Genomic DNA, 26,429 nt, shown 5'->3' on the forward strand with positions numbered 1-26,429 from the left:
ATCAGGGTGGCCAATATAATGTATTTGTATACATAATAATAGCAAATGAGATGAAAATAACATTTCTGAAATTAAATTGAACATTATTTTACACAAAATGTAAAAATGGGGCGTTGACATCATTGATCTCCAAACGTTTGGTTTTTCAGCACATTGAAATCGAATGTGATGTGCTGTTTCTGAACTGTGGACACAAATGTGCGCTAGTTGCGAGCTTGCGATGGGGAAGATTATCATTGAAAAATTACTTAAATCTGCCTCTGTTCCTCACTCAATGCTATTTGGTTTGAACTGTCATTGTATGTAAAGAGCTGCATAAATATTCCTCACAAATGTTTATTTTCTAAGTTCTACAGAACAGCATACAGTTGTAACGACATGAAAGTGAGTAAATATTGATGGTAATTTCATTTTTGTGGTGAATTTCTGCTTTAAATGTGAAAGCTATTTAAAAATACGTCATAAAGTCATCCCTCATGTCTGTTAGGAGGACATTGCTGACCTCTCTACTGTTCTGTTGTCTAGTCCTTCATGCCATGCTCTAATCCACACACTCCGTGGGTTTGTTTAGCCGTCTAGAAACATTGCTCCATTATCTCTTTTTCCCTTCCATCTCGCCTCATCAGACACCATCACATGAAATTACCCCCAAATCAGTGCGCCAATTCAGGCCGCCACTGCCGCCACACTGCAGAGCACCGCATTCCTTCTTCCTCAGAGTGCTCGCTTGACAGGAAAATGAAATATTCAGTCCCCTTCATGTCATTCTAAACATGTATGATGTTTATTGTTTGCTATATTTTCCCCAAAACAAGACTTTTAAAGAATGCTTGCACAGCTATTTTCTGTATAATGTTCATAGTGACAACACCAAGCACAAAAAAAAACCCACAAACAGACCCCCCCCCCCCTCAGCTTCCTCCTTTGAACACTATACATGCCCTTAAAAAGTAGTCCATACAACTCTTGCTCTCGTTTGTTCTTCACACAAAGCTATTGCATGACTTGAAACTTGTAATATAGTGGACAAAGTTTTTGTCATTTTTGGAGCTTGACAGATGTAGTCATTATGAATTGTCCTTTTATATAAAATAGTGTTATTACCTGTCATTCCAAATGGTTAGGATAAGAACTAGCTTTTTGTTCTAATTCAAGGTTCAGAGCAGGCCTGCCTTTAAGACCAATTAACTACTTAATACATTTCTAATTAAAGCATCTAATGAAAGAGCAAGACCTGCTGTACCACAGGTGAATCTGTGTGGTTTTACAGAGGTACTTCCATTTGGGACATTGTCCAGTTTAAAGAAATAGTTTACTCAAAAATACTCACCCTTGTGTCATTCCAAAACTGTATTAATTTTTTTTTTTTATCTGCTCAACAAAAAGAAAAAGGACATTTTTCAAATGATGTTCCATTCACTGATTTCAGTACAGTAGGAGTTGTTAGTGCTGTCACATTAAAGCTTAAAAAGCACTCAAATGTGTCAAAAATGTGGTCCGTGCAACTCATGAATCATATTCCAAGTATTCTGAAGGCTTACGATCACTGTGTTTATGATAAACAGATCATTATTCACTCTCAAGTTAAATCAAATTATTCATTAACTCATGTATAATGTGCCGCTCTGACATGATGCTCTGGTGACACTCTTACCTCATTTTTGGAAGATTATCTTTGGATAATATCATGCTTGATCCAAAACACAGAAGTGACTTCAACCACATTCTTTTTTTCTATTTATATTATAAATATCGGAGTGACTATTTGCACTAGGTGTAAATAGCACCTGCCACACAGCACAGCTATTTGCACTCCAATAGTCTGGTGGCAAAACAGAAACTGAAGACAAACAGTGCCCCTAGTAACCCCTAGTGTAACCACGGTGTGGATGTGCTTTTCCTGTGCGGATGACTCGGGTTCTAATCGCCCTTTTGTCCCACTTTTTCCCATCCTGTTTCCTGTCTCCACTCTTAATATTTCCTTTAATATGACTTATAATAATGAAAAAAAAATTGGATATAAAGGTTGATTTCCTCACAGTGATTTGGTCACGGTGAAGGTCGGGGAGTTGAGAGAAAGGTTTTGTCTGGGTAAAATGAACCATGTTTTTACTATAGTAATATTTTAGAAATAAATGTTTTTTGGCTGAAGACATAGTTTAATGCATTTCACCATTGTGTTACTACAGTAATATGGTGTTTATATAGTAACCATGTTGAATTGTTTGGTTAGTTTGATTATACTACAATATACCATGGTGTTACTATGGTTACTGGTAAAACCATGGTTAATTTTTGTAAGTAGGGAAAGGTTTAGGAGTAGGGGTTGGTATAGGGTGTCTGTGGGACTCTAGTTAAACAAAATAAACATGCTGCAGTTATGGCCCTATACTGTATTTGCACTTTTAAAGATGCTTTTTTTTGCAATTTACACTTAGTGTAAGCTGCCTTTAAATATACTAGTATAATAATTACAATGATGTGAAAAAGTACACATTTTCTAATTTTTCAACATACCGTATGTGCTGACCTCCAGTGAAGACCAGATTTATGCAGTCTCTTTCACCTACAAACTAGCAAAAAAGCTTGATGTTATTTACTTAGCTGCAATTTGATTTTCTGTGCTTTATTAATAATTTGATATTTTGATTGAAAGAGAATGTTGACTTAAAGGGACAGTTCACCCAAAAATTATAATTCTCTCATCATTTATTCACACTTATGTCGTCTCAGACTCGCATGACTTTGTTTCTTCTGTGGAACACAAACAAAGATATTTTGATGGAGGTTTGAGGCTCCTTTTTGGAGCTTGGAAGTGTTGGACCCCATTGACATGCATTGTATGGATACATTCACAGCATAGCTCTGTTAAAATATCTTTGTTTATGTTCCGCAGAGTCATACGAATTTGAGATGGCGTGAGGGTGAGTAAATGATGACAGAATTATTTTTGGGTGAACTGTTCCTTTAAACAAGCAGCAAAAATCTATTTTTGAATATGGAGTCTAATGACAACAATTGATCTGAACTAAAAAATCTTAGTGGATGGATCTCTGTTTACCTTCATCTTGTCTCTCAGTGAGGTATTAATGTAAATCTGTCCTCAAACAAATCCGCATGTGCATGTTTGTATGTGTGTGTGTGTGTGTGTGTGTGTGTGTGTGTGTGTGTGTGGGGGGGGGGGGGTTGGGTGGTTTACGAGGACATTTTTTTAGGTTACAAACTGGTAATTGCAAGGATATTATGCCATAAATGTGGTTTATGAGGACATTTCTAGTGTCCCCATAATTTAAAATTGCTTAACAAAATATACTAAACAATGTTTTCTTGAAAATGTAAAAATGCAGAAAGTTTTTTTGTGAGGGTTAGGGGTAGGGTTACGGTTAGGGGTAGGGGATAGAATCTATAGTTTGTACAGTATAAAAATCATTATGTCTATGGAGAGTCCTCATAAGGATAGCCGCAACAGCGTGTGTGTGTGTGTGTGTGTGTGTGTGTGTGTGTGTGTGTGCGCGCGCGTGTGTGTGTGTTTGTGTGTGTGTGTGTGTGTGTGTACTCCGCTGTATGTCACAGCACAGACTCTCTTCAAAGTTTGAATAGCGTGACCACCGGCTTTCTCCAAAATCACAGTCAAGAGCTGGCTTATGCCTTTAAATGCAATGTTTACTTTCTGCCACGCACTTGTAAAACTCTCAAGTGTATTTTTGAGCCCTGCAATTAGGAAAAGCAGTGCATGGCAGAGTGTGTAAGGAGTCTGTGCTTTCCAAACATTTCAATTAAATGAAATCTTTCATTTAATATACTTTGATGCACAAGACAAGTAGTATATTACAGCCAGTATGCTTTAGTTAAGGCAGATAAGCGCAAGAGTTTGTTTCAAAATGGACATGTATGCCTGCATGATGGCACTGTTTGCTGTCATTCTTGCCTTCTAATAACACCTTTATAAATGATGTTGGTTTACCTCCCTCCAAACCAGCTCATTTTCCTAGTTTGCTTTCATGGTTTCCTTCTTGAAAGACAAACTGTGGGAGTAATTTTCTTGGGTTTGGCACACACACATGTCCACTTTGTAATGCAGTGTAATTATTTGGATTGAGGTTGAGGTGAGCAGGCCAAGAGCTTGGTGTAAAGTGATGGGATCTGTTCAGTGTCATAGAGTTTGTTTAATTTGTAAGGGTGGTCCTCCTTCTTTTGTGAATGTTTACCTGTACCAGCTTTGGACTGTGAATTAGCCCATTGTTTGTAGTTGTACACTACCAGTCCAAAGTTGACATATGTACTCATTCTACTCTACTCATTATTCCTATTTTACACAATTAGGAATAATAGTAAAGTCATCAAAACTACAAAATATTGCAAAAAACAATGGGAAGTAGTGATAAAATAAAAAAAAAGGTTTAAGGGACAGTTCACCCAAAAATGAACATCATCATTTATTCACCCTCATGTTGTTCCAAACCTGTATTAACCGGTACCCACTTTCTGACTACTAAAATGGACTACCTAGCAGTTTCTGAATATGCTTATACAAACAACAGTAACTTGACAACATTATTAGTTATGTTTGCCAGGCAATTTTAAGTTGCAGTCATAGTCTGTGCAAACAAACTATTATAGAGATGGCATTTTCCTTTCTGTCGCAATAACAGGTTAAATACTTGTTTGATTTGGCCACGATTAACATACAGATGATTTTGTTTAGACTTGCCATTTCAAAGACCTGTTTCATTCACTCAAGGAGAAAACAGGCAGTAAAAATCATTAGACTTCAAGACTTCAGTGGAGCTCTGCTCAGACCCTGTGATGTTTCTTCCAGACTAGAAGCACAAAAATTTCCAAACTGGACTTTGGATGGATACAAAGTCTCCTCTCTGGGTATTTTTTTACGCATAAGCAGCTCATCTTATCATGTTATGTCTGTTTTTAAATAAAAAGTTCTGCATTCTTCATTATTCAACAGAGGTGGTGATTATAAAAATAAAAGACAATGTCATTACTGGCATATTTCTCATAGCACTTTTTCTTATAAAAAATAATTAGATCTATAAACCGATTCAAATTTTTAATAAAAGTAATTACATGATATGCCAATTAATTAATCAGTTAATTACATATATCAAGATTTGCTGAAAAAGATCCCCAAATAAAAATAATTCACTATAAACCAATAAAAATAATTAAAATATAATGTCATTGAACATAAGCCTATGAACATATGTTGCATATTGTAGAGCGCATCTAGACTTGGTCAGCGGCAGACGTGGAAATAAACATGGAGACAGCGTGCAACCGCGAATGCCGTCCGGGTAGCGCACGATGACGGGATAACTGTCTGCATAACTTTGCTTATTATTAGTGAATTCTCCTCACCTTTCCTCCTTGTTTCCTCTTTATATTTGAACCTCTGTCTTCAACCCTGCTCTTGAGCCACCATGCCTCGTTGTTGCTCCAGAACAACTTGACCTTCCTAGAGCCTCCCTTGGTCAGCCCCACCAGCGCTCCTGTGGTCTCTAGCTTTGCCGGTGCCACCATGGTCTCCAGCTCCACGGCACCCCTATAGTTTTCTCTGCTGGGGTCCCCCTAATCTGTTCTTCCCGTGCCCCCCTGAAATTTTCAAAATGCTTCTGTCTGTGTCCCTGCTCTGATGCTGCCGGACGTGGTCTCTGCTCTGGAGCCGCCCTCTTGGGTTTCCCCCTGCACCCTGTTACTTGCCCTCCAGCCCCGCCAGCACCCCATCTGTTCCCTGCATTCCCATTTTGCCAGCCTCCTCCGGTTTGTCCTGTCAGCACCCCCCTGGTCTGTTCCCTGTCTACCTTCTCCCCCAGCCCCACCCTGGTCTATCATGCCGGCACCCCCCTGGTCTGTTCCCTGTCTTCCTGATCCCCCAGCCCTACCTTGGACTATTAGGCCGATCCCGTCCTGGACTGTTCCGCTGGCCCCACCCTGGTCTGTTCTGTTGGACTGGTTCTCGTATACTTTCCTAACCCTAGCCCTAAACCTAACCCTATCCTTCACTTACAAAAATTCATCATGGTTTTACTACAATAAATTTAGTATCACCATGGTATTTTGTAGTAAAATTATAGTAACCACAGAATTAAACATGGTTACTGTATGAACACCATATTACTGTAGTAACACCATGGTTAATTTTACCTGGATCAAACCTTTTCACAACTCCCCAACCATCACCGTAACCAAATCACTGCATGGAAATCCACCTTTATATTCATGTTTATTTATTATTATAAGCAGTATTAAAGGAAATATTAAGACAGAAGACAGGAAACAGTACGGGAAAAAGTGGGACAAAAGGCGGAATCAAACCTGGGTCGTCCACACAAAAAAGCACACTGTCATTACATTGCAGTTTGTCTTCAATTTCTTTGTTTCCACCAGACTATTGGAGTGCAATTAGCCGCGCTGTGTGGCAGGTGCCTTTTACACCTAGTGCAAATAGTCACTCCATTAAAATGTTGATATCTTTGAAATTTAATGTGCAACATCAGACAAATCTGTGTTTGTATCTTTTCAATTCCAGAAGCCTCTACGAGACAAGACTGACCACAGTTCCCCAAGATGTCTTTGTAAATATGGTCAATATCTCAAGAATGTGAGTGAAAGTTGTTATTTTTTATGTTAGAGTAGATAGCTACACAAAACTATTTGTGAGTAAAGAGAACTTAAAGTGGTTGCAGAACTAATCAAACGTGAGTGTCCCTAGCATTCAGCATATTAAACATTTAGAAGCTACTGTACTAACTGTACCAAACTTATGTGATATTTAAGCAGTAAGCTACAAGAGACCACACTATTTTGTGAATATAGTCAAGGTCATTGTTAGGCATGACACACAGAAGAGTTATTCATTTACAATATAGCATGGCCTTCAGTGCCTTACTGGTTTTATAAAACAATTACTTTATAATAACAATATTTATTATATAACACAAATATTTACAATATAACACATATTTTCATAAAAATCTTATATAGGCTAACACCATACAATAAGGTTCTACATAGGTTCTGCACTAGGTATCACAAGCTATCAATGAACAACATTTATTAATCTTGGTTAATGTTCATTTATAAATATAATACTGCTCATTTTTAGTTCATGTTGGTTTATAATGCATCAACTAATGTTAACGTATACAAATTACGTATATATTTATATAATATTAACCAAGATTAATAAATGCTGTTCAAGTATTGCTAAAGTTTGTAATGCTAAGCAGAGATGAGATGAGAGACGATGGATCTACATGCAGGCTTTTTAATGGAGATGATGAAAAAGGTGAATACAAACAACATGGAGCAATACACAGAACTAAATACTGGCGCCCAAAGATGGATGAGGAGGGCAGGATTAAGCAGATAATGAGGAAGGATCCAGGGGTCGATTATGAGGCCAAGGAGGAATTGGCGGATGATCAGGTGGCCAGGGAGGAGTCTTCAGGGCAGGGATTGGGTCAGGGGGCCTGGGAGGCGGCTACAGAGCAGGGAAAGGATCAGGAGGGCTGGGAGGCAGCCACAGAGCAGGGACAGGGTCAGGAGCCCTGGGAGGCGGCCACAGGGCAGGGACAGGGTCAGGAGGCTTAGGAGGTGATTTGGTCACAGGAGACTTAGGGGTTGGAGCCATAGGAGGATCGGGGATTTGAGATTTAGGAGGTGGAGACCATGGCAGAGCGGACTGAGTCTCAGGAGGCGAAGCGGACGGAAACACTGGAGGTGGAGTTTCTGGGGGTGAAGACGGAGCCGAGGGAGGCTCAAAGAAGGCAAGCAGAGCCGAGGGAGACTCGACAAAGGCAGGCGGAGCCGAGGGAGGCTTGATAAAGGTTGGCAGAGCCGAGGGAGGCTCGATAAAGGCAGGCAGAGCCGAGGGAGGCTCGATAAATGCAGGCAGAGCCGAGGGAGGCTCGACAAATGCAGGCTGATCGGTGAGAGGCTCGACAAAGGCAGGCGGATCCGTGAGAGGCTCGACAAAGGCAGGCGGATCCGTGAGAGGCTCGACAAAGGCAGGCGGATCCGTGAGAGGCTCAACAAAGGCAGGCGGAGCCGTGAGAGGCTCGAGGGGCGGAGCCGAAAGATCAGAAAGCCAAGGCATAGCCGGAGGATCGGAGAGCCAAGGCGGAGCCAGGTGACAGACCAAGATGGAGCTGGAGGGATGAGGAACCCCGGTGAAGGTGATAGGCTGGAGGACCACGGTGGAGCCGAGGGATCGCAGATCCGAGGTGATGTCCAGGGATCGGAGGGCCAAGGTGGAGTCCAGGGATCGGAGGGCCTAGGCGGAGTCGGAGGGTCGAAAGTTCCCTTCGTCTGTGATGTCACAGGGGGCGATGTGTTTTACCTGGAAAAAAAAAATGAGTTATGAAAGACAATGTAGCTGATAGAAGCAGTTGGTCAATTAGCAAGGATTCAATCTGAAACTGAACTGCTGTATAAATGGATGAGCCAGTTGACCTTAATGTTCTTAGCGGCTCTGTGCTGAAGTGGAACATGTTCATTGTGCTTCTTATTTTAAGTGCAGAAGATTGCTCATCTCAGTACTAATTGTAGATATTTTATTCATGGCTTGTGTTTTCCACCTAATAATAACTGATATAATTAATTGTTTTGCTACCTCTTCATATTCTTTTTGCTCATTATTGTAACATAATTCAGCAGAGCATCAGAAAGCATCGCCACCTATCAGAGATGGATGTTGTGGGATGACAGGAATATAGGAAAACTATCTGCAGCCATAGCTGAAGCAAAATTGAATGCAAACATTGGGGAATGTAAAGTACAGTACATTGTAAAAAAAAAAAAGCCTATCTTATTTTCAGTGTTAAGCCACTAGGGCAATCTTGCTCTTGTTCTTTCCATATAACATAGTTACGTGCATTACTCTGGAACATTTTAAACATAAATCAAATTGTTACTTCCATAAATAACTTTATATTATTCTAAAGACTTCCAAATAAATAAATAACAAGAAGTATACAAGTGCTTCCACTATCTGTAACATTTCCGAGTGAAAAAATGCTTATTGTAGTTCCATTGTGGTCCAGAATTTTCATATGGCATCATGGCTATTTTTCCATTATAGTATGGAGTTGCCATTTTGCAATATTGATATCTTATCAATTTACTTAAAAATTAGATACAATTTATCTGTGAAATCTTTATTTACCATTGCCTCTGGTATTAAGACCTAAATCAATATATAAATGATTTCATGTTAAGTTATTAATTTACCTTGGAGCAAAAGTAGGTGTCCTTGCTGATGTAATTTCCCCAGAATAGACAAAAAACGCATATAACTGGTTTTGACTGACCTCTTAATTTCCAACAATGACTGAATCAAGTTCAGTTTGATAATTTGATGGTGGCTTAAAATAACTTTTAAAATTAACAAATGATTTTAACACGATTTCCCTCTGTTCTTTTCTCAGCTATTTGTCTGTGGATATCTCTCTGAGCAGGTTAGAAAAGCATTCCTTTTACAACCTGAAGAAGATCACTCACATGTAAGTCAACACATCTCGATAGTCCCTTTGTCAAATCCAGTTATCCACACTCAAAAAAAAAAAAAAAAAAAAAGTGTAAGACTTTACAATAAGGTTCCATTTGTAAACATTAGTTAACATCATTAATTAACATGAACTAACAATGTTCAGTACTTTTACAGCATTTTAAAATCTTGGTTAATGTTAATTTCAACAAAGTAATACATTTTTAAAATAAAAAGCTGTATATGTAAACATTAGTTAATGCACTATGAGTGAACATAATCTAACAATGAACAATTGTATTAACAAAGATTAAAACATTAACAAAGATTAATAAATGCCTTAAAAATATATTTTTCATTGTTAGTTCATGAGACCTAAAACTTTAACTAATGTTAACAAATGGAACCTTATTGTAAAGTGTTTTATTTAAAAAATGGTGTCTTGATTTACTTTACAGCACTGTGTGCATAAGTATTTCCATATAATCATATAATTTGTGTCCTTCGACATGGAACACACATCACAGGTCCTGTCTTGCACTTGACGTGAAAGTGAGGAGCTACATAAATATTTAAGAAGTAATCTGGAAGTACTGGTATAAAGTATGTGTCCTTTAGCAAGTGGGTTTGAAGACAGAATATATGCAATGCAGGTTTTGGAAACAGTTGGTTTTGTACAACAGAATTCTATATTTTAACAGAAAAAGCACATAAAAGCTATATTCTTAAATTCACATAGCATGCTATCAAATGGCATCATATTACTATCTGCTGTGTTTGTAATATACACAGCACGGGAGATGCAATTTACTACATTTTTCACATAACTATAATGACTTTACAATATTTAAATGGAAGCACCAGAAGAACCAAAAGTAGAAGAAAAGAAGATATTGAAAATGATGATATTTCTCAATTAATTTCACACATTTTACCAAACTAAGGTCAATGTTCTCAAAACAATTTTTTAAGTTAACAATTTTACAGATGTAAAAAAAAAAGATTTTTTTTTAAATAATAATAAAAAAATTTAAAAAAAACTCATAGAAAACAAACAATGAGGAAGAAGAAGAAGAAGAAGAGGACAAACAAGATTAAGAGGTGTAGAATGAGTTGGTAGAGGGTGTAAATGGATTAAATGCCTACCCTTTGCAAGAGCAAATTGAGATGGTGAGCAGAGAGGAAGAGGATAGCATGGTGGAAGAAAAGACACAGAAGACACAGAAGAGGCTCAAATGATCTGGAGAGCCACTCTAACTGATCATGTTATGAATCATGCTCTATCTCTCTGAGACAGACAGAGAGTTCGGCTTAATTCGAGGGACTTCAATCTCAACAAAAAAGGAAAAAGAGACAGAAATGGAATTGGTCTGCATGCCACAATACATGTCACCGGTCAACAGGACCCAACATTACCATCTGCGTTTTGCTGTACTGTCTTGGGGCCATACTGCTAGCACTAGAGCAAGCAAAGGTTTTCTTGTGTTTTGGGACAATGTCCAGTTCCACCAGACAGTGCCTGGATAGTTTGAAAATCAACCCCAGTTTGTGATGGTGTTTCTTTCTACACTGAAAACCTTAATAAGTTGACTCTACTCATTTGATTGTGTAAACTCATTCCCTCAATTAAATTGAGTAATGACATATGTCATGTGAGTTGATTACATTTTAGATCAAACAAGAGCACAGCTCAAATAAAGATCATAACTGATTCTAGGTCTTTCCAAAGAAATGCATTTACAGTACAGCTGCACTTTAACTGCACATGCACAAAGAGAAAATTAGTCCAACTTGACCAAATGGGACACTGATCACCCTGATGGTGACATCATACGAAACAGCTGCAACAGAACAACATAAATAATACTACAAAACAGCTACACATTTTGAATTACAACTATTTAAATACTTCCATAACTTCCCTTTGACCAAGGAAACATAATTAAATAATTCAAGTGCAAAGCAATATGGGTATTATATAGCATCAATTTTGTACTTAAAAGTTTGAGTTATTAACACTTAAATCTGAAGTCTATGGATTTTTTAAATAAATAAGTTCAATGAACTTAAATACTTGAGTTATGAGCCCAAAAGCTGACATTTTAGGTCAAACTTAATTAAGAAAACCTGATATTTTCCAGTAATGACAACTTTAGGGTTCGAAGTGTAAGATATTCTCCTTTTCAATATATGGATTCAACTTTCACATTGTTTTTTCTTTAGATCCATAGCTTGAGAAAACATATTGTGTGATGTGGATAAAATGTTTTGGCCGGACAGAAATTAGATGATTGATGAATACTGTACATTTAGAAAACTTTCAAGAAAATATGGGAAAAAGGTCTTTATTGTGGATATGTATCTGTGTTATTTCAATAGTATATAGCTGTGTCTATATGTTATAAATTCAGTAGAGAAAATTTCTATAGTTTTGATGTTAGTATTAACTTTTAACAAATGCATTATCAGAAAAGTATACAGTGCTTCATTGTGCAGTGAAATTGAATTTTTCTGCTAAATTAAGAATCAGTTTCGTTGGCTGTGTTACAGTAATTGTTTTAGAGCATTGACTATAGTTTGGAGAAATGTATGAAATCAATTGTGAAAAACTGTAAGAAGAAGAAGAAGATGATGATGAAGATCAAGATGATTAAGATGAAGAGGAGATTGTGTAAGAGGAGTGCAGAGAGGAAGGGTACAGCAGGACGGAAGAGGAGAGTGAGAGAAAAAGGACACAGAAGAATCTCAAATGAGATAAGAGCTACTCTAATTGATCATATTTTGAATCATGGTCTCTATATGAGAGAGGCTAGACAGAGAGTTTAGCCGAATGAGCAGATCTACAGTGAGTTCAATCTCAACAAAAGAGGAAAATAAGGAGGAATATTTGGTCACACTTTATATTAGGTGGCCTTAACTACTATGTACTAACATTAAATACATACAAGACTATGTATTTACTGTGTAACTACATGTTGTTCTGCAAAATTTCCACATTTGCTGCTACTGAGGTTGAGGTATGGTTAGGTTTAGGAGAGGCCGTAACCATCGTCATGATGTCTTGTGGACCAGATGGAATCAATCCGGGGTCCGGACCCGGACCGCGGTGACTGGCGTAGCCTAATCGTCAGCAAAGCAGCTAACGTTAGCAACATACATACAGTCTGAGAAAGCTGAACTGCTTGCATTTTTTGCAACACGCACCTGATCGTCTAGATGTAGAACACAGGCTAAATATCGAAAATTACTCAAAAGCTTATCATCGATATCGTGGATATTTTTATCACGATAAATATCGAGATTGTTTTATCGCCCAGCCCTAAATGAGAGGATTGTACTCTCTGCTCCGTTTAAAATTTTTAATCGTGTTTAAATCAATTCCACTGAATTCTATGGACCGCCTAAGGGGACGTGGTGGTTGTAAAAAATTTGTGGAGAGGAGGGAAAAAAGAATCGATACATTTGAGTTTTCTCACAAAACTTTTGCATTCTCCCGAGAAAATTTAGCGTTCCCTTGCAAAACATTTGCATTATCTCGCAAAAAGGTTTGCGTTCTTTTGCAAAATTAGCATTTTCATGACAGACTTGTGCTTGTACATGTATGCATTCCAGCATCATTCCAGTTATTGCAAGTCAATCTCGTTCAACAAGAAGAGAAAGCGAGTGCATTGAAAAAAATTAAGTCCTAAAGACAAGTTTAATATTTTGGTTATGTACAAAGCATGATCCTCAATTTATGAACGTGAAAAAATGAAGACTACGCAGTTAAAATTACATTAAATGTGAGTGGTCTATTTGGAATGGAATGCTTTGGTGCACATTGTTACACAATAGTTTGACATTTTTTGCCCTTTTTCTATAGCTTCCTAAAAGTCAAGCTCAGCAGTTGAAGAAAAAAATTAATTGAAAACAATAAAACGGGAATTATAATTACGTGAACTGGTAACAAGAAATGCCAAAGTGAGAGTAAGGGCTCTTAACCTCGATGCATCACCAGCAATAGATTAGCATAACCGCACTGCAGCAACAGTGACTCAGGAAAGTAGCTCCAGTGGGAGCTGTGTTTGGACTGGAGGGTTTCGGCCTTTTCGTAGCTGGAGCAGCCCCACCACTGTGCCTGCGACATGGAGACCATGAAGGATAAGGACGTGGTAGCTCGCATATAATCACAAATGGGATGGGAGCTCTCTGACGCCTGAAGGCGCAGACCCAACTACATCCAAAAGCAGAGCCAACTCGACGCCCGAAGGAGCCCATGGTATATAGTAAACATGGAGCTCAAGCCTCCCACAAAAGTAAGGGCCCGAGCTACAAATGGAGGATACAATTTTTATACCTCCAGTCATGAATCGTTAGTATGGGAGAGCTCACACTGCATTCAAACAGGAGAGCCTGCTACCAATGCGCAGATGCTCACTGCATCTGAAAAGGAAGGCCCACACTGCAATTTGAACGTGTTGCAGAATAAAGAGCCTTACCGAACTATGGGTTGCGACAGGTGCATATCCAAGAGCCACACCCCTAGACTTTAATTAGAGTTAAGAGCCAATTGTGCTCGATTGATTTAAATGAATAGTTGACCCAAAAATGAAAATTCTGTCATCATTTACTCACTCTTATGCCATCCCTGATGTCATCTGCAGAACACAAATGAAGATTTTTAGAAGAATATCTACAATAGCTCTGTAGGTCCATACAATGCAAGTCAACAGGGTCCAAAACTTTGTAGCTCAAAAACGCAAATAAAGTAGGGGTGTAAATCGGATGTTTCTTCACGATACAATCTTATATCGATTCTCTTGGCCTGCGATCTGATATTTGCCGATTCTTAAAAGTCTGCCACGATACGATTTTGATTTGATTCGATTCAGGGCCCAGCAATCGATATTCCGATATTATGTGCCTATTTTTCACAATCAATTAAATTTTTTTTGTCCTCAAATGCAACCAAAATATAATCTGAATATTTTACTGAGGTCTCTGAAAAGTGCAAATTTAGTATCCACATCCACAACAAAATAAGGTACTTCAGATGTTCACATGATGGTTCACATGATGGTTGAACTGCTCCATGGTACTTTTAAATAGCAAATTCTCATGTATATTTTCGAATCAATCACACATACGAGCCGCTCTGCATTTGTTACGTGAGCTCGCATTTAAAGGAGCGCTCGGTTGACACGCGCACTGATCCTGTCACCGATCTGGAGCTCACGTGTCGTGGGAAGCCCGGTTCAAGTGCGCGCATGGATAGCAGAGCGCAGTTTGGCTTCACGGACCTGCGCACATCCTTGTCCCACATGAAAAGCGTATTTAGCAGAAATTAATGTAATAAGGTTACTTCATCACCTGACGGAAATGCGTATGGACGTGGCTGACATGAGAGTATTAAAATAAAGGTGCATCTTAAAAAAGTCTATATCAATATTTAAGCATTGTATCGATAACTTTGGATCGCTGGTTATAGGATCGATCCAGATTGATGGATCGTTACACCCCTAATATAAAGGTAGCATAAAAGTAATCCATACAACTACAATGGTTAAATACATGTCTTCAGAAGCGAAATGATAGGTGTGGGAGAGAAACATTTCAATACTTAAGTCCTTTTTACTATAAATTCTCCTCTCTGCCCAATAGGTGGCGATATGCATAAAGAATGTGAATCGCCAAAAACAAAAGAAGAAGAACTCTTAGGAGAGAAGAGCACTTAGGAGGGCTATTTGAATGTGGAGATTTTATTGTAAAAAAGTTTTTTTTACAATTTATTGTAAAAAATTTAGAAAATCTCATCAACACCTATCATATCACTTCTGAAGACATGTATTAAACCACTGGAGTTGTATGGATTACTTTTATGCTGCCTTTATATGGTTTTTGAGCTTCAAAGTTTTTGACCCCGTTGACTTGCATTGTATGGACCTACAGAGTTGAGATTTGGGGTGAACTATTCCTTTAAGTTTGATATGTGGGGATGCTAAAACCAGAATAAAGGAAACGTTACTCAATTGTAAAGGAAACAGCACACCATTGGACATCTGAAAAGGAAGTGGTAAAGGAAGGAATAGAGAAAACCTACATACACACCTGCAAGGACATGGGGAAAGTACCTTTATACACATCTGAATGGGGGAAACATGACACCAGCAAGCATCATTAGGATGGACCTATAGAGAAAGCTGTAACGAAACCAATATAAAATCCTGTAGATATAATGGATCAAGCTCTTGTAGACACTTGCTGAAGGCTAACATATCTGTAGAAACCCCTATATGTGCATAAATAAATATATCAGCCAATGCTCCGATGCAAGCATATTAGAATAGTCGAGATGCTCCTAAGGGAGCAGAGTAAAACATAGCAGCTTTATGCAAAAGAGTTAAGTATAGGAAAACAGGGCTGGAGTGGAGGCCTTTTGTGCGTTGATCCACACCGGATTTGAAGAATTAGAATTAAGGCAATAAACAACACTAAAATTAAAGTGGCAGTTGCCATAGCCACAAAAGATAAAAGTACTGATCTGCTGCAGCAGCTTTTGTTGAATAACATCATTAAATGGGATGGGAGAGCTTCACTTAATGAAGGTAAATGTTCTGAGCTGAGTAGTGAGTCATCAAAGTCAGCCATGGGTCAGTGGGCCAGGCCAAATGCCAGAAAGACTCGCAAGAGTGAGGTAAGCGGCGGCTTATATATTCTGTGGGTTGAATGGCAGATTAGATGAGCAAGCTTATCCTGAACCTTCGTTTATAAGAACTCCATTTGTTAGGTGGGAAGTCATGTCAAGTCTTTTAGTAAATCTATAGAACAAAAGATTTGTTTTCGGTCAAGAACGACTCAGGGTGCGTTCCATTCGGAAGTGACCATTCTCTTTGTTCTATTCCCTTCTAAGAGCTTCAGAGAGCTGAAAGGTGCGGTGCTCAAAAATAACAGCAATTTGGAACTCACTTTTTAAGTCATTTGTATTTGAATTTGAGTTTGGAACAACTCTGCAGATTGGTTACCATGATTGTTCTCCCTTCGAAGTGCCCTGTGGAGGCATCATTTATGCCATCCATTTGGCATGCAGTGTCAGTGTTTTAAACAAATCTGTTGACTGAATGATTCAATGACACGCTCATAACACATTCACTTGTTGCCATTTGCTGGCGCCCATACAGAAATATGATATATGGTCATATATACATATAAAATTAGGCTACAGATCTTAGAGCATATATAATTTTCAAATTCCACTAGTATTTGAGAAAACATATGCTACATATACAGTACTGTGCAAAAGTCTAAGATGTTTCACAAAGATGTTTCACAAAAGCATTTGTCTTAAGATGGTTATTTATATCTTCAGCTTTACTGAAATTTGAATCACTGCCCCCAGTGGCCGAAGCTGTTTCGGGGTGAAATGTCCACAGAAGTGGTGGCAAAAGCCAGTTGTATTTTTAGTTGTAAATGATGTAATATAGTAAGCAGGAATGCATATTTTATTAACTCTACCCCCTAACTTAAACCCCAACCCTAAACCTAACCATGAGTGGAATAAAAATATAATTTTAGAGTGAAAATGCAACCTCCAAATAAAACTCACCATTGATTAATGTGAATGTGATTAATTCTTGGTTACCACAGGACTAGAACCTGGGTCTTGGAGACTGCTAAAGGAAGACACTGTCAGTAGCTCTAGAGAGAACACATGAATTGATGCAAAAAAATGTTGGATGGGAGATGGTGCTTTCAGTAATTCAGCTGAATGGGATTGATTTCAGGGTACATGAACTTTGGGAAGCAACATCGGAAGTCGATTTCCTGTATAATCATGTTGCATTCAGAGCGCTTTTAAAATAAAACTTCAGTGATTACAAAAGCAAACTTGTTAGTGGTCTTTTTAAAGTTTACTTCATATACAGTGCATTCAGAAAGTATTCAGACCCCTTCATTTTTTTCACATTTTGTTATGTTGCAGCTAAAATGCTTTAAATAAAAAATAAATACAAAAATCACATCAATCTACACTCCATACCCCATAATGACAAAGCAAAATCCAGATTTTGATAACTTTGCAAATTTATTAAAAAGAAAAAACTGAACTATCACATTGACATAAGTATTCAGACCCTTAACTCAGATGATTACAGCCTTAAGTCTTTTTGGGTATGATGCAACAAGCTTTGCACATCTGGATTTGGGGATTTTCTGCCATTCTTCACTGAAGATCCTCTCAAGCTCTGTCAGGTTGGATGGGGACCTTCAGTGGAAAGCCATTTTCAGGTCTCTCCAGAGATGTTCGATTGGGTTCATGTCCGGGCTCTGGCTGGGCCACTCAAGGACATTCACAGAGTTTTCCCTAAGCCACTCTTACGTTGTATTGGCTGTGTGCTTACGGTCACTGTCCTGTTGGAAGGGGAACCTACGGCCCAGTCTGAGTTCTTGAGCACTCTGGACCAGGGGCCAGATTCACAAAAATGTTCTTAAGAAAAAAATTTAGTTCTTAGGATAAATTATAAGAAGTTCGTAAGAACGTTCCTAAGTGCAATTCTTGAAAAATTCTCAAGAAGTTCTCAAATATTTACTTAAGAATAAAAAGACAGGCTTTGACATTGTCTGATCAGCCTGCTCATGGGCTTGCCTTGTCTAATAGCCTACAACAAATTCAATACTTCAATACACAGGTAAATTGTAACGATAAATGTATCTATTAGGCTAACCTTTTTTTTTTTTTTTTTAAGTAGCAAGCACCTCGTGATAGTTTTTTTTTTTATGTAAAGTGTGTGAGATGTGTTAGTTTAACGATATTAACTGTCAAAGGAGAATTTACTTGCTGCTAACCATTTGATAACTTTTAATTTGACATGGAAGAAAAGAAAAGAAACAAAAACTTCAGTAGACAAGAGCTGGATGTTCTTGAGGAAATTACTGCAAGGAAAAACGTCTCCTTGGGAAGCTTGATAATAATATCACGTCGGAAAGTACGAGGCGGGTAAATGAGAAATGGTGGCAGAGGCCGTCTCCACTGTGCCCAACTCCGATAGGGATGTGGATGGAGGGTGAAAAAGAAAGTCTCCGCTTTCTAATGTTATAATTATTATTAGTTTCTATGAACTCTAAAGATCGCGGAAAGAGAGCGCTATATGTAGCGCATCCGTTTGAATTATGTAGCATGATTGGTCACCACATTAATAAGCTTCAAAACAACATTTATTGTTTGAATTTGGTGATAGCATTTACATGGTTTACAAGCTGAAAATAAAAATGTAATTATACACAAAACAGTCAAAAAACATTTTGGTCTAAAATAACATTTCTACGTATAGACTCAACATGAAAAACCCAGTAAATTCATTAAACATCTTACCTTTTAGAATTTAAGACAACTGTGAGGTTATCCTAAATTTACGATGTTATTTACGACGATATTTAAGAAAAACATTTTTTCGAGAATTTTAATGCTTCTTAAATTTTTTCTTAAGAACAATCTTACGAAAAAAGATAAGCATTTTCTTAAGAAGTTTATTCGGGAATACAAAATATTCTTAACCTTTTTCTTAAGTTACAAATTAAGAAGAAAATGGTAGTTAAGAAGAAATGTCTTCTTAAGAACTTTTCGTGAATCCGGCTCCAGGTTTTCGTTAAGGATATCTCTGTATTTGGCTGCCATTAGCTTTCCTTCAACCCTGACCAGTCCCCCAGTCCCTGCCCGCTGAAAAACACCCCCACAGTATGATGCTACCAGCACCATGCTTCACCGTTGGGATGGCATTGTGCAGGTGAATAGCGGTGCCTGGTTTCCTCCAGACATGACGCTTGTAATTGAAGCTAAACAGTTCAATCTTCATTTCACCAAACCAAAGAATCTTGTTTCTCACAGTCTGAGAGTCCTTTAGGTGCTTTTTTATGTGTCTTGCACTGAGGAGAGGCTTCTGTCTGGCCACTCTGCCATGAAGCACAGATCGGTGGAGTGTTGCAGTGATACTTGTCCTTCTGCAAGTTTCTCCCATATCCACACATGATCTCTTGAGCTCAACCAGAGTGACCATTGGGTTCTTGGTCACCTCTATTACCAAGGCCCTTCTCCCCCAGTTGCTCAGTTTGGCCAGGCAGCCAGCTCTAGGAAGAGTCCTGGTTGTTCCAAACTTCTTCCATTTAAGAATAATGGAGGCCACTGTGCTCTTGGGAACCTTCAGTGCTGCCGAAATTTTTTTGTAGCCTTTCCCAGATCTGTGCCTCGACATAATCCTGTCTCTGAGCTCTGCAGGCAGTTCCTTTGACCTCATGGCTTGGTTTTTGCTCTGATATGCATTTTCAGCTGTGAGAACTTATGTAGACAGGTGTTTGCCTTTCCAAATCATGTCTAATCAATTGAATTTGCCAAAGATGGACCCAATCAAAGTGTAGAAACATCTCAAAGATGATCCAGAAAAATGGGATGCACCTGAGCTAAATTTCAAGTGTCATAGCAAAGGGTCTGAATACTTTTGTCAATGTGATATTTCAGTTTTTTATTTTTAACAAATTTACAAAATTTTGTTTTGTCATTATGGGGTTTGTAATGTCACCATTTATCAATAGTTTTAGTGTCAGTATTTTTAATAAATGTGTTAGCTGTAAATAATTAATGTAGTGAAATTTAACTAAATTACGAGTTCGTTTGCATCAACATGATCACACAGGAAGTCGGCATGTTGTTTCCGAGAGTTCTGGTACCCTAGAATTGGCCATTGCCTATCAGCAGGGGTTAAATTGGGATTCTCGAGGTCGCAGAACCATAAGAGCGGGGAGTCGGCAGAACTGTATGACATTTCTTCCCACTGGTTGCACTGCTTGAAGCGGGCAGCAGTGCCACTATAGGTGAATATAGCGGATCAGGTTCTGATGCAAGACTACGTCAAGGTTCTTGACGTCACAGACTAGATTTGTTTTGTTTTTTTGTTTTTTGTAATTGGAGGTGCAGAACACAGTGCAGAGGTGCTGGAACTCCATTCCGGACCATTCTGCCCTAATTTAATCCCTGCCTATCAGCCATTTTTGGTTCGGTTAGGTTAGGTTAAGGTTTGGGGTTATGGTTGGGGGGTACGGTTTATAAAATATGCATTCCCCTTCACTACATTACAGCCTGTACAGCTGAAAACAACTCGCTTCACAACTAGCATTTGACGCCCCTCCATGGACATTACGCCTGGAAAATGGATGTCCATATGCCCATCAACGCTTACGCTTTGGCCACTGGAGTCAGTGTTTTGAATTTCGGTAAGCACAGACTGATTTTAGTTAAATAAAAGTCAACATACTGTTTCCAATTTCACTGTGAGATCAGACTGTTTGGATGGCTGTATTGGAGAACAGTGATTGGATAAAAAAAAATATGACCTCTGATTTATTTTAATGGATTAAAAACTTTTTTTTGTTTAATTTGCTTGAACTACATTTGAATAAACAAAATATGGCTTAAGTTACTGAACACAGTTGTTTAAATCCAGTTGGCATAATGTTCTCAGTTTAGCATATTATTTACTTATTTGTTTATTTGGGTGCAAGTGGCTTTTTGTTAAACTCCTGATTAAATGCACAATCTGATGTTATCTTGTCCAACAAATATGTTTTCATGACATGTCTTGCCTCTGTGTTCTTTCTTTCCTGGACATTTCTCTTATTGTACAAGAAAATTTGCTTTGAATTACCCAATCTGGCTGAGTAACTTGAAGAAGAGCAAATGAGGTCGAAGTGTGAAAGTAATTTAATTACGTTCAAGTGTAATGTCCAGCTGGGGTCAAATGGAACTGCTGTAAATAAGCTTGTATTTTTTCCATTCAAGAGTTCAAAAACTGCTATGAAGAGATGCATTGATTTTTGTGAAGCAAAAGAGTGTTGAATACTGCACTCACATTTTAAAAAGACATATCAGTGCATGTTTTACATTTACATTTACATTGAGATCAATCATTCTCTCTCTTTCTTTTTTTCAGAGAAATCAGGAACACAAGAAATCTGACATTCATCCATCCAGAGGCTTTTAAGAATCTCCCTAATTTACAGTATATGTGAGCAAAACACTGTCCTCATACTGTCATTTTATACATTGTGTTATGAGCAGGCCCTGATGGAATCTACAGACTTTTCCCAAATTTTCTGCACTGAATTCTGTGGAATGGAATAAAACATGGTAAAAATGTGTTAAATGTAGATAAGAGTACTACACTCTTATTGCAAACGTGAACAAATACTCAAAAAACAAGCAAGCAAGGGCCGAGGGATGTGAAGAATTTTATTAATGGCATTCCAATTCAGTGGAAATCTGCAGAGTTCCATGTCGGCCTGGTTATAAGTTGTGTTATGATGAATTTTAGCCATTTTATCTTCGTCTAGACTTTTGACTTTGGCATAAATACTAGTCTAAATTGTAGCTTATTTTGGCAAAGAACCACCCACTTAGACAGGAAGAGACCATCTGACTGACACGTAAAGCAGCCAACCATGGTTTGTTTTGTTTCTGCATGCCTCCCAGGGGCAGGTTTATCTGATACCATATTAATAGACCAGAGTGTTTTTTTTTTTCACTGACAAAAAGTTTGAAACAGTCAAGCAACAGTATACTGTTTGCGAACATTCAGACACCCGCTGTGGGAGGCGTTAAGAAGTACATTTAAATATGAGGACACTACATGTAAAACCTTAACTATCGTGATATTAAAATGTGTTACCAATTAGTTTATGCATAATTCTATGAGTAGAATTCACACTAGGTCAGTAAAAGATGCTTTTTTACCCACTTGATGATGATTTAAAGTAATATATATGCAGTAGAAAATGAGGAATTTGTCTTGTTTACACTCTGAATTCATGAAGCTAATGCGCTAACATGCTATACGCTGCCATAATATGGTGCATAAACGGTGCGATTACACTCTGTTATTGTAATTTATGGTGACACTGGTACAACTGCAAATACTGGTGTATAAAAGAGTGTTAATGGCAAGAATACAGACAAAAGAATGATGATAAGAGGTGCATACCTTACTATGGGCAGATGTGTGAATGACTTTCTCTGCACAAGGTACATATAAAACAAAAAATGAATGGGCACTTAATGAGTATTTGAGTAGATTTGATTCCTTTTGTAGATAATTAAACAAAAAATATGCATGACATGTTCTTGGAAAATGTCTCAACTCAAACGATCATGCAGATCATGCAGTGGGCAAATTTGCACCAGCTCGCTAATAACTGCACTCCGGTGTGTTCATGTTGACTGAACTTAACTACTGAACGCCATGAACGGGAATTAGCTGCTGGCTTCAAGGTAGATGGAGCTCCAGGTCACACCTACCGATGATGTGGGCCAGTGGCAGTAAGTTTTCCCGATGATGTGGACCAATGGCAGTAAGTTTTATAAAGGTTCGCCCAGGTGAGCAGTTAAGAACCACCGAAACAAACTCAAAAACAGATTTTGCTCTAAATGACGTAACACCTCTTCATTTTTCGATTTCGTATAAAGTATATCAGGGCCTTAAGTGTCAGAAAGAAAATATATCTTCTTTTTACACTGTAAATATTAAAAGATTCTCAGGGCATCACTTGGGGTTCCTCAGCTGCCAGACAGTCATAATCCTCAAAACACCCTTTCAGTTTTCTGAAAACAGTCCATGTGTACTCAAGGAACTTATACAACAAGGAACTATCATTTCAAGATCCTTGAAATGATGGGGTTACTGAAGGAACCATTGACTGTCTTTAGAGTTCTTGAACGAATTAAGGGTAAGCTTCTCAGACAACCGAAAGGGTGTTTGGAGGATCTCCAGAGGGTTCCACACGTGTGGCATCTGAGGAACCCCAAATGGTGCCTTGTGTATTTTATAATTTTTACAGTTCATCTTCAGTGTAACCTGGCAAACTTTGTCTAATCCAGTGCTAAGTTGTTCCTTACTAGCGCTCATATGATCAGACCAGCGCGTTTTAAACACAATTTTGTCTCTCGGCAGACCAATAAAAACCTATGCATCCAGAAGTTGCATTGTAATGGGGCAGTCTAATTGGATCTTGCAATTTTCACAAATGTTTTGCAGTTTTGTGTGTAATGTATACAAGGCGCTCAGTGAACAGACTGTGGGCAGTCCGTCTGAGGCAGACTAATTTAAAAAAGCTGAAATTTTCACATTTTGTGGCATGACGAATCATATGACTAAAGGGGCTTCCACATGACTCATGTTGGGGCATCAACATACTTCTCAACGCATCAACGCAACGCATTGATCTTCACATGAAAATCGCAGCAGAGGACGTCTTGTTTTGATTTTAGCACTGGCATCACCTTTGTAATGATACGTTATCTGAATGATCCGGTAATAATTTCCCGGTGCTTCTGAAAATGAGTGGCAACTGGGTCAAAGTTGAAATGGTAACGCTGAAGTTGATGCTTCTCTCTATAGAGCTCAATGTATTCGGCAATGCTGACACGAGTCATGTGAAAGCCCCTTAAGAACATAGAATGGCAACCTGAGATATGTTGTGTTTTCAGAGGCTTATTCAACACGGCCCTCACCATCTTCCCTGACCTGACCAACATCCAGTCTGATGTCTCATACTTCCTGCTGTGAGGAGCATTTTAATGCTGCTGTTTACATACACATGTGTTTATGTTTGATGAAGTGTTTTTCTTTATTTTTATTTTTTTATTTTATTTTATGTTTTGCTCTTTCTGCAGAGAAATTACTGATAATCCCTACATTGCTGAAATTCCAGCTAACGCTTTCCTCGGCATTACCAATGACATGCTGACAGTGTAAGTTTCACATTTCTGTCTTACTCTGTAAAATTACTTTGTAAAATTAGTTAATGAGTTTTTGTTCATCCATGTATGGATTTCTATTCCATGATTGACTTTTACTGAGGAAGTCATTTTAAAACAAGGCAGTTATTAAAGAAAATTTACCACGTGCAAGGGGTGTTCTGGTAAAAAAAAAAAAAAAAAAAACACCAATGATCAATAATGGTTACATTTATTTTAGTAATATCAATAATCTGAATAAAATTAATTTGTCGTTACCATGAAATACTTCAGGAAGTTGAGATATCCTGTGGTGTGACATGCATTGATACTACATTAATAGTAATGTAGCTTTTATTATCTCATATTAATTGTGAGAATACATGGAATATTTGTACTTTAATTGGTTACACCACAGGACAATTTAAAATAAGCTATTGAAGACAAAAAGGTTTTTAAAATGGGGGAAAAAGAAATGGTGATCACTGTAAAAAAAAAAATATATATATATCTTGTTTCAACTTTAAAAAAGTGTCAACTTAGGAGCGAAAGTTGTTTAAACAGAACACAAAGTTTACTTAAATCCATATAACTTTTAAAAATGAGCTTAATGTTTTTTTTAAGTAAATTTGACTTTCTGAGTTCCTTCAACTTCATTCTAATTCAATTCAAACTGATTAAAGTTAAATTACTTATATTATCATTTAAAATGATTGATTATCAGTAGTAGTTATTCCATCATCAGGGTTATTAGAAACTACCAGTTGATGATAAATGGCAAGTTTATAATCAGAAACCAATGTTTGATCCCTCTGTCATATTCAGACTTAGGCTTGTCAAGGAGACACACATGGGCCTCAACACTTTACACGTAATTTACAATGATGGTGACAATCATCAAACACACCATTGAGTAAAATGATGAGCTTTGAATTATTGCTACAGTGGGAAGAACAAAGTATGTGGACTCTTTGGAATAATTTAACACATCCCATTAAACATTCACAGTGCTGTGGAAAAATTAAGTGAACTTGAAATTTAAAAACGGTTCAATCCTCATTTGGCAGCAATAACCTCAACCAAGTATTTCAGGTAGCTATGGATTAGACCTGCACAATGTTCAGAAGGAATTTTGGACCATTCTTCCTTACAGAACTGCTTAAGCTCAGCCGTATCCTTAAGAAGTATGAACGGCTCTCTTGTGGTCACCCCACAGCATTTCTATTGGGTTAAGATCTGGGCCACACCAAAAGCAGCACAGCAGCCCCAAATCATGATGCTCCCTCCACGTTACTTCACCGTTGGGATGATGTTTTAATGTTGGTACGCAGTGCCCTTTTTACACCATACGTAGTGCTGCATGTTCTTCCCAAACAATTTAACCTTAGTTTCATCAGTTCACAAAACATTTTCCCAGTAGCGTTGTGGAGTGTCAAGGTGGTCTGTGGCAAACTTCAGGCACATAACAGTGTTTTTGTTTGGAAAGCAGCGGCTTCCTCATGGTGTCCTGCCATGGACACCATGACTGTTTAATGTTTTCCATATAGCAGACTCGTGAACAGAAATGTTAACCAGTTCCAATGATTCCTACAAGTCTTTAGCTGTCACTCTAGGGTTCTTTTTTACCTCTTTGAGCATTCTGCAGTGTGCTCTTTAAGTCATCTTGGCTGGACGTCACTTCAAGGGAGAGTAGCCACAGTCCCAATTCATCTCCATTTATAGAAAATCTGTCTAACTGTGGACAGTTGAATATCTAAGCTCTTCAAGATAACATTGAAACCCTTTCCAGCTTTATGCAAAGCAACAATTCTTGATCGTAGGTCTTCTCTTTTTTGCGAGGCATGGTCCACGTCAGCAGATGCTTCTTTTTAATAGCAAACTAAAATAAAAATGTGTGCTTTTTACAAGTCAAAGTAGCTCTAACCGACACCTCCAATCTTGTTTCATTAATTGGATGCCAGGTTTGCCAACTCCTCACTCTAATTAACTTTTGTTAATGTCATTAGCCTAGGGGTTCACTTACTTTTTCCACAGTACTGTGAATGTTTGATGGGATGTGTTCAATAAAGACATGAAAGATTATAATTGTTTGTGTGTTGTTAGCTTAAGCACATTGTGTTTGTCTATACCTTTGACTTTGATGAAGATGAGATCACATTTTATGACCAATTAATG

General features: G+C 38.0%; 1 protein-coding gene across 1 annotated transcript in view; it reads left to right on the forward strand.

Moving 5' to 3' along the window:
* LOC127410430 (thyrotropin receptor-like) overlaps positions 1-26,429 on the forward strand; it is a 59,474-nt gene that overhangs the window by 7,850 nt on the left and 25,195 nt on the right. Inside the window, exons 2-6 of the mRNA XM_051645691.1 lie at positions 6,545-6,616; positions 9,444-9,518; positions 21,457-21,531; positions 24,006-24,080; positions 24,192-24,269. Of these exons, the coding sequence (XP_051501651.1) occupies positions 6,545-6,616; positions 9,444-9,518; positions 21,457-21,531; positions 24,006-24,080; positions 24,192-24,269 (375 nt within the window). The remainder of the gene's footprint in view (positions 1-6,544; positions 6,617-9,443; positions 9,519-21,456; positions 21,532-24,005; positions 24,081-24,191; positions 24,270-26,429) is intronic.

This window comes from Myxocyprinus asiaticus, chromosome 19, assembly GCF_019703515.2.
Source record: "Myxocyprinus asiaticus isolate MX2 ecotype Aquarium Trade chromosome 19, UBuf_Myxa_2, whole genome shotgun sequence".
Classification (NCBI taxonomy): Eukaryota; Metazoa; Chordata; class Actinopteri; order Cypriniformes; family Catostomidae; genus Myxocyprinus; species Myxocyprinus asiaticus.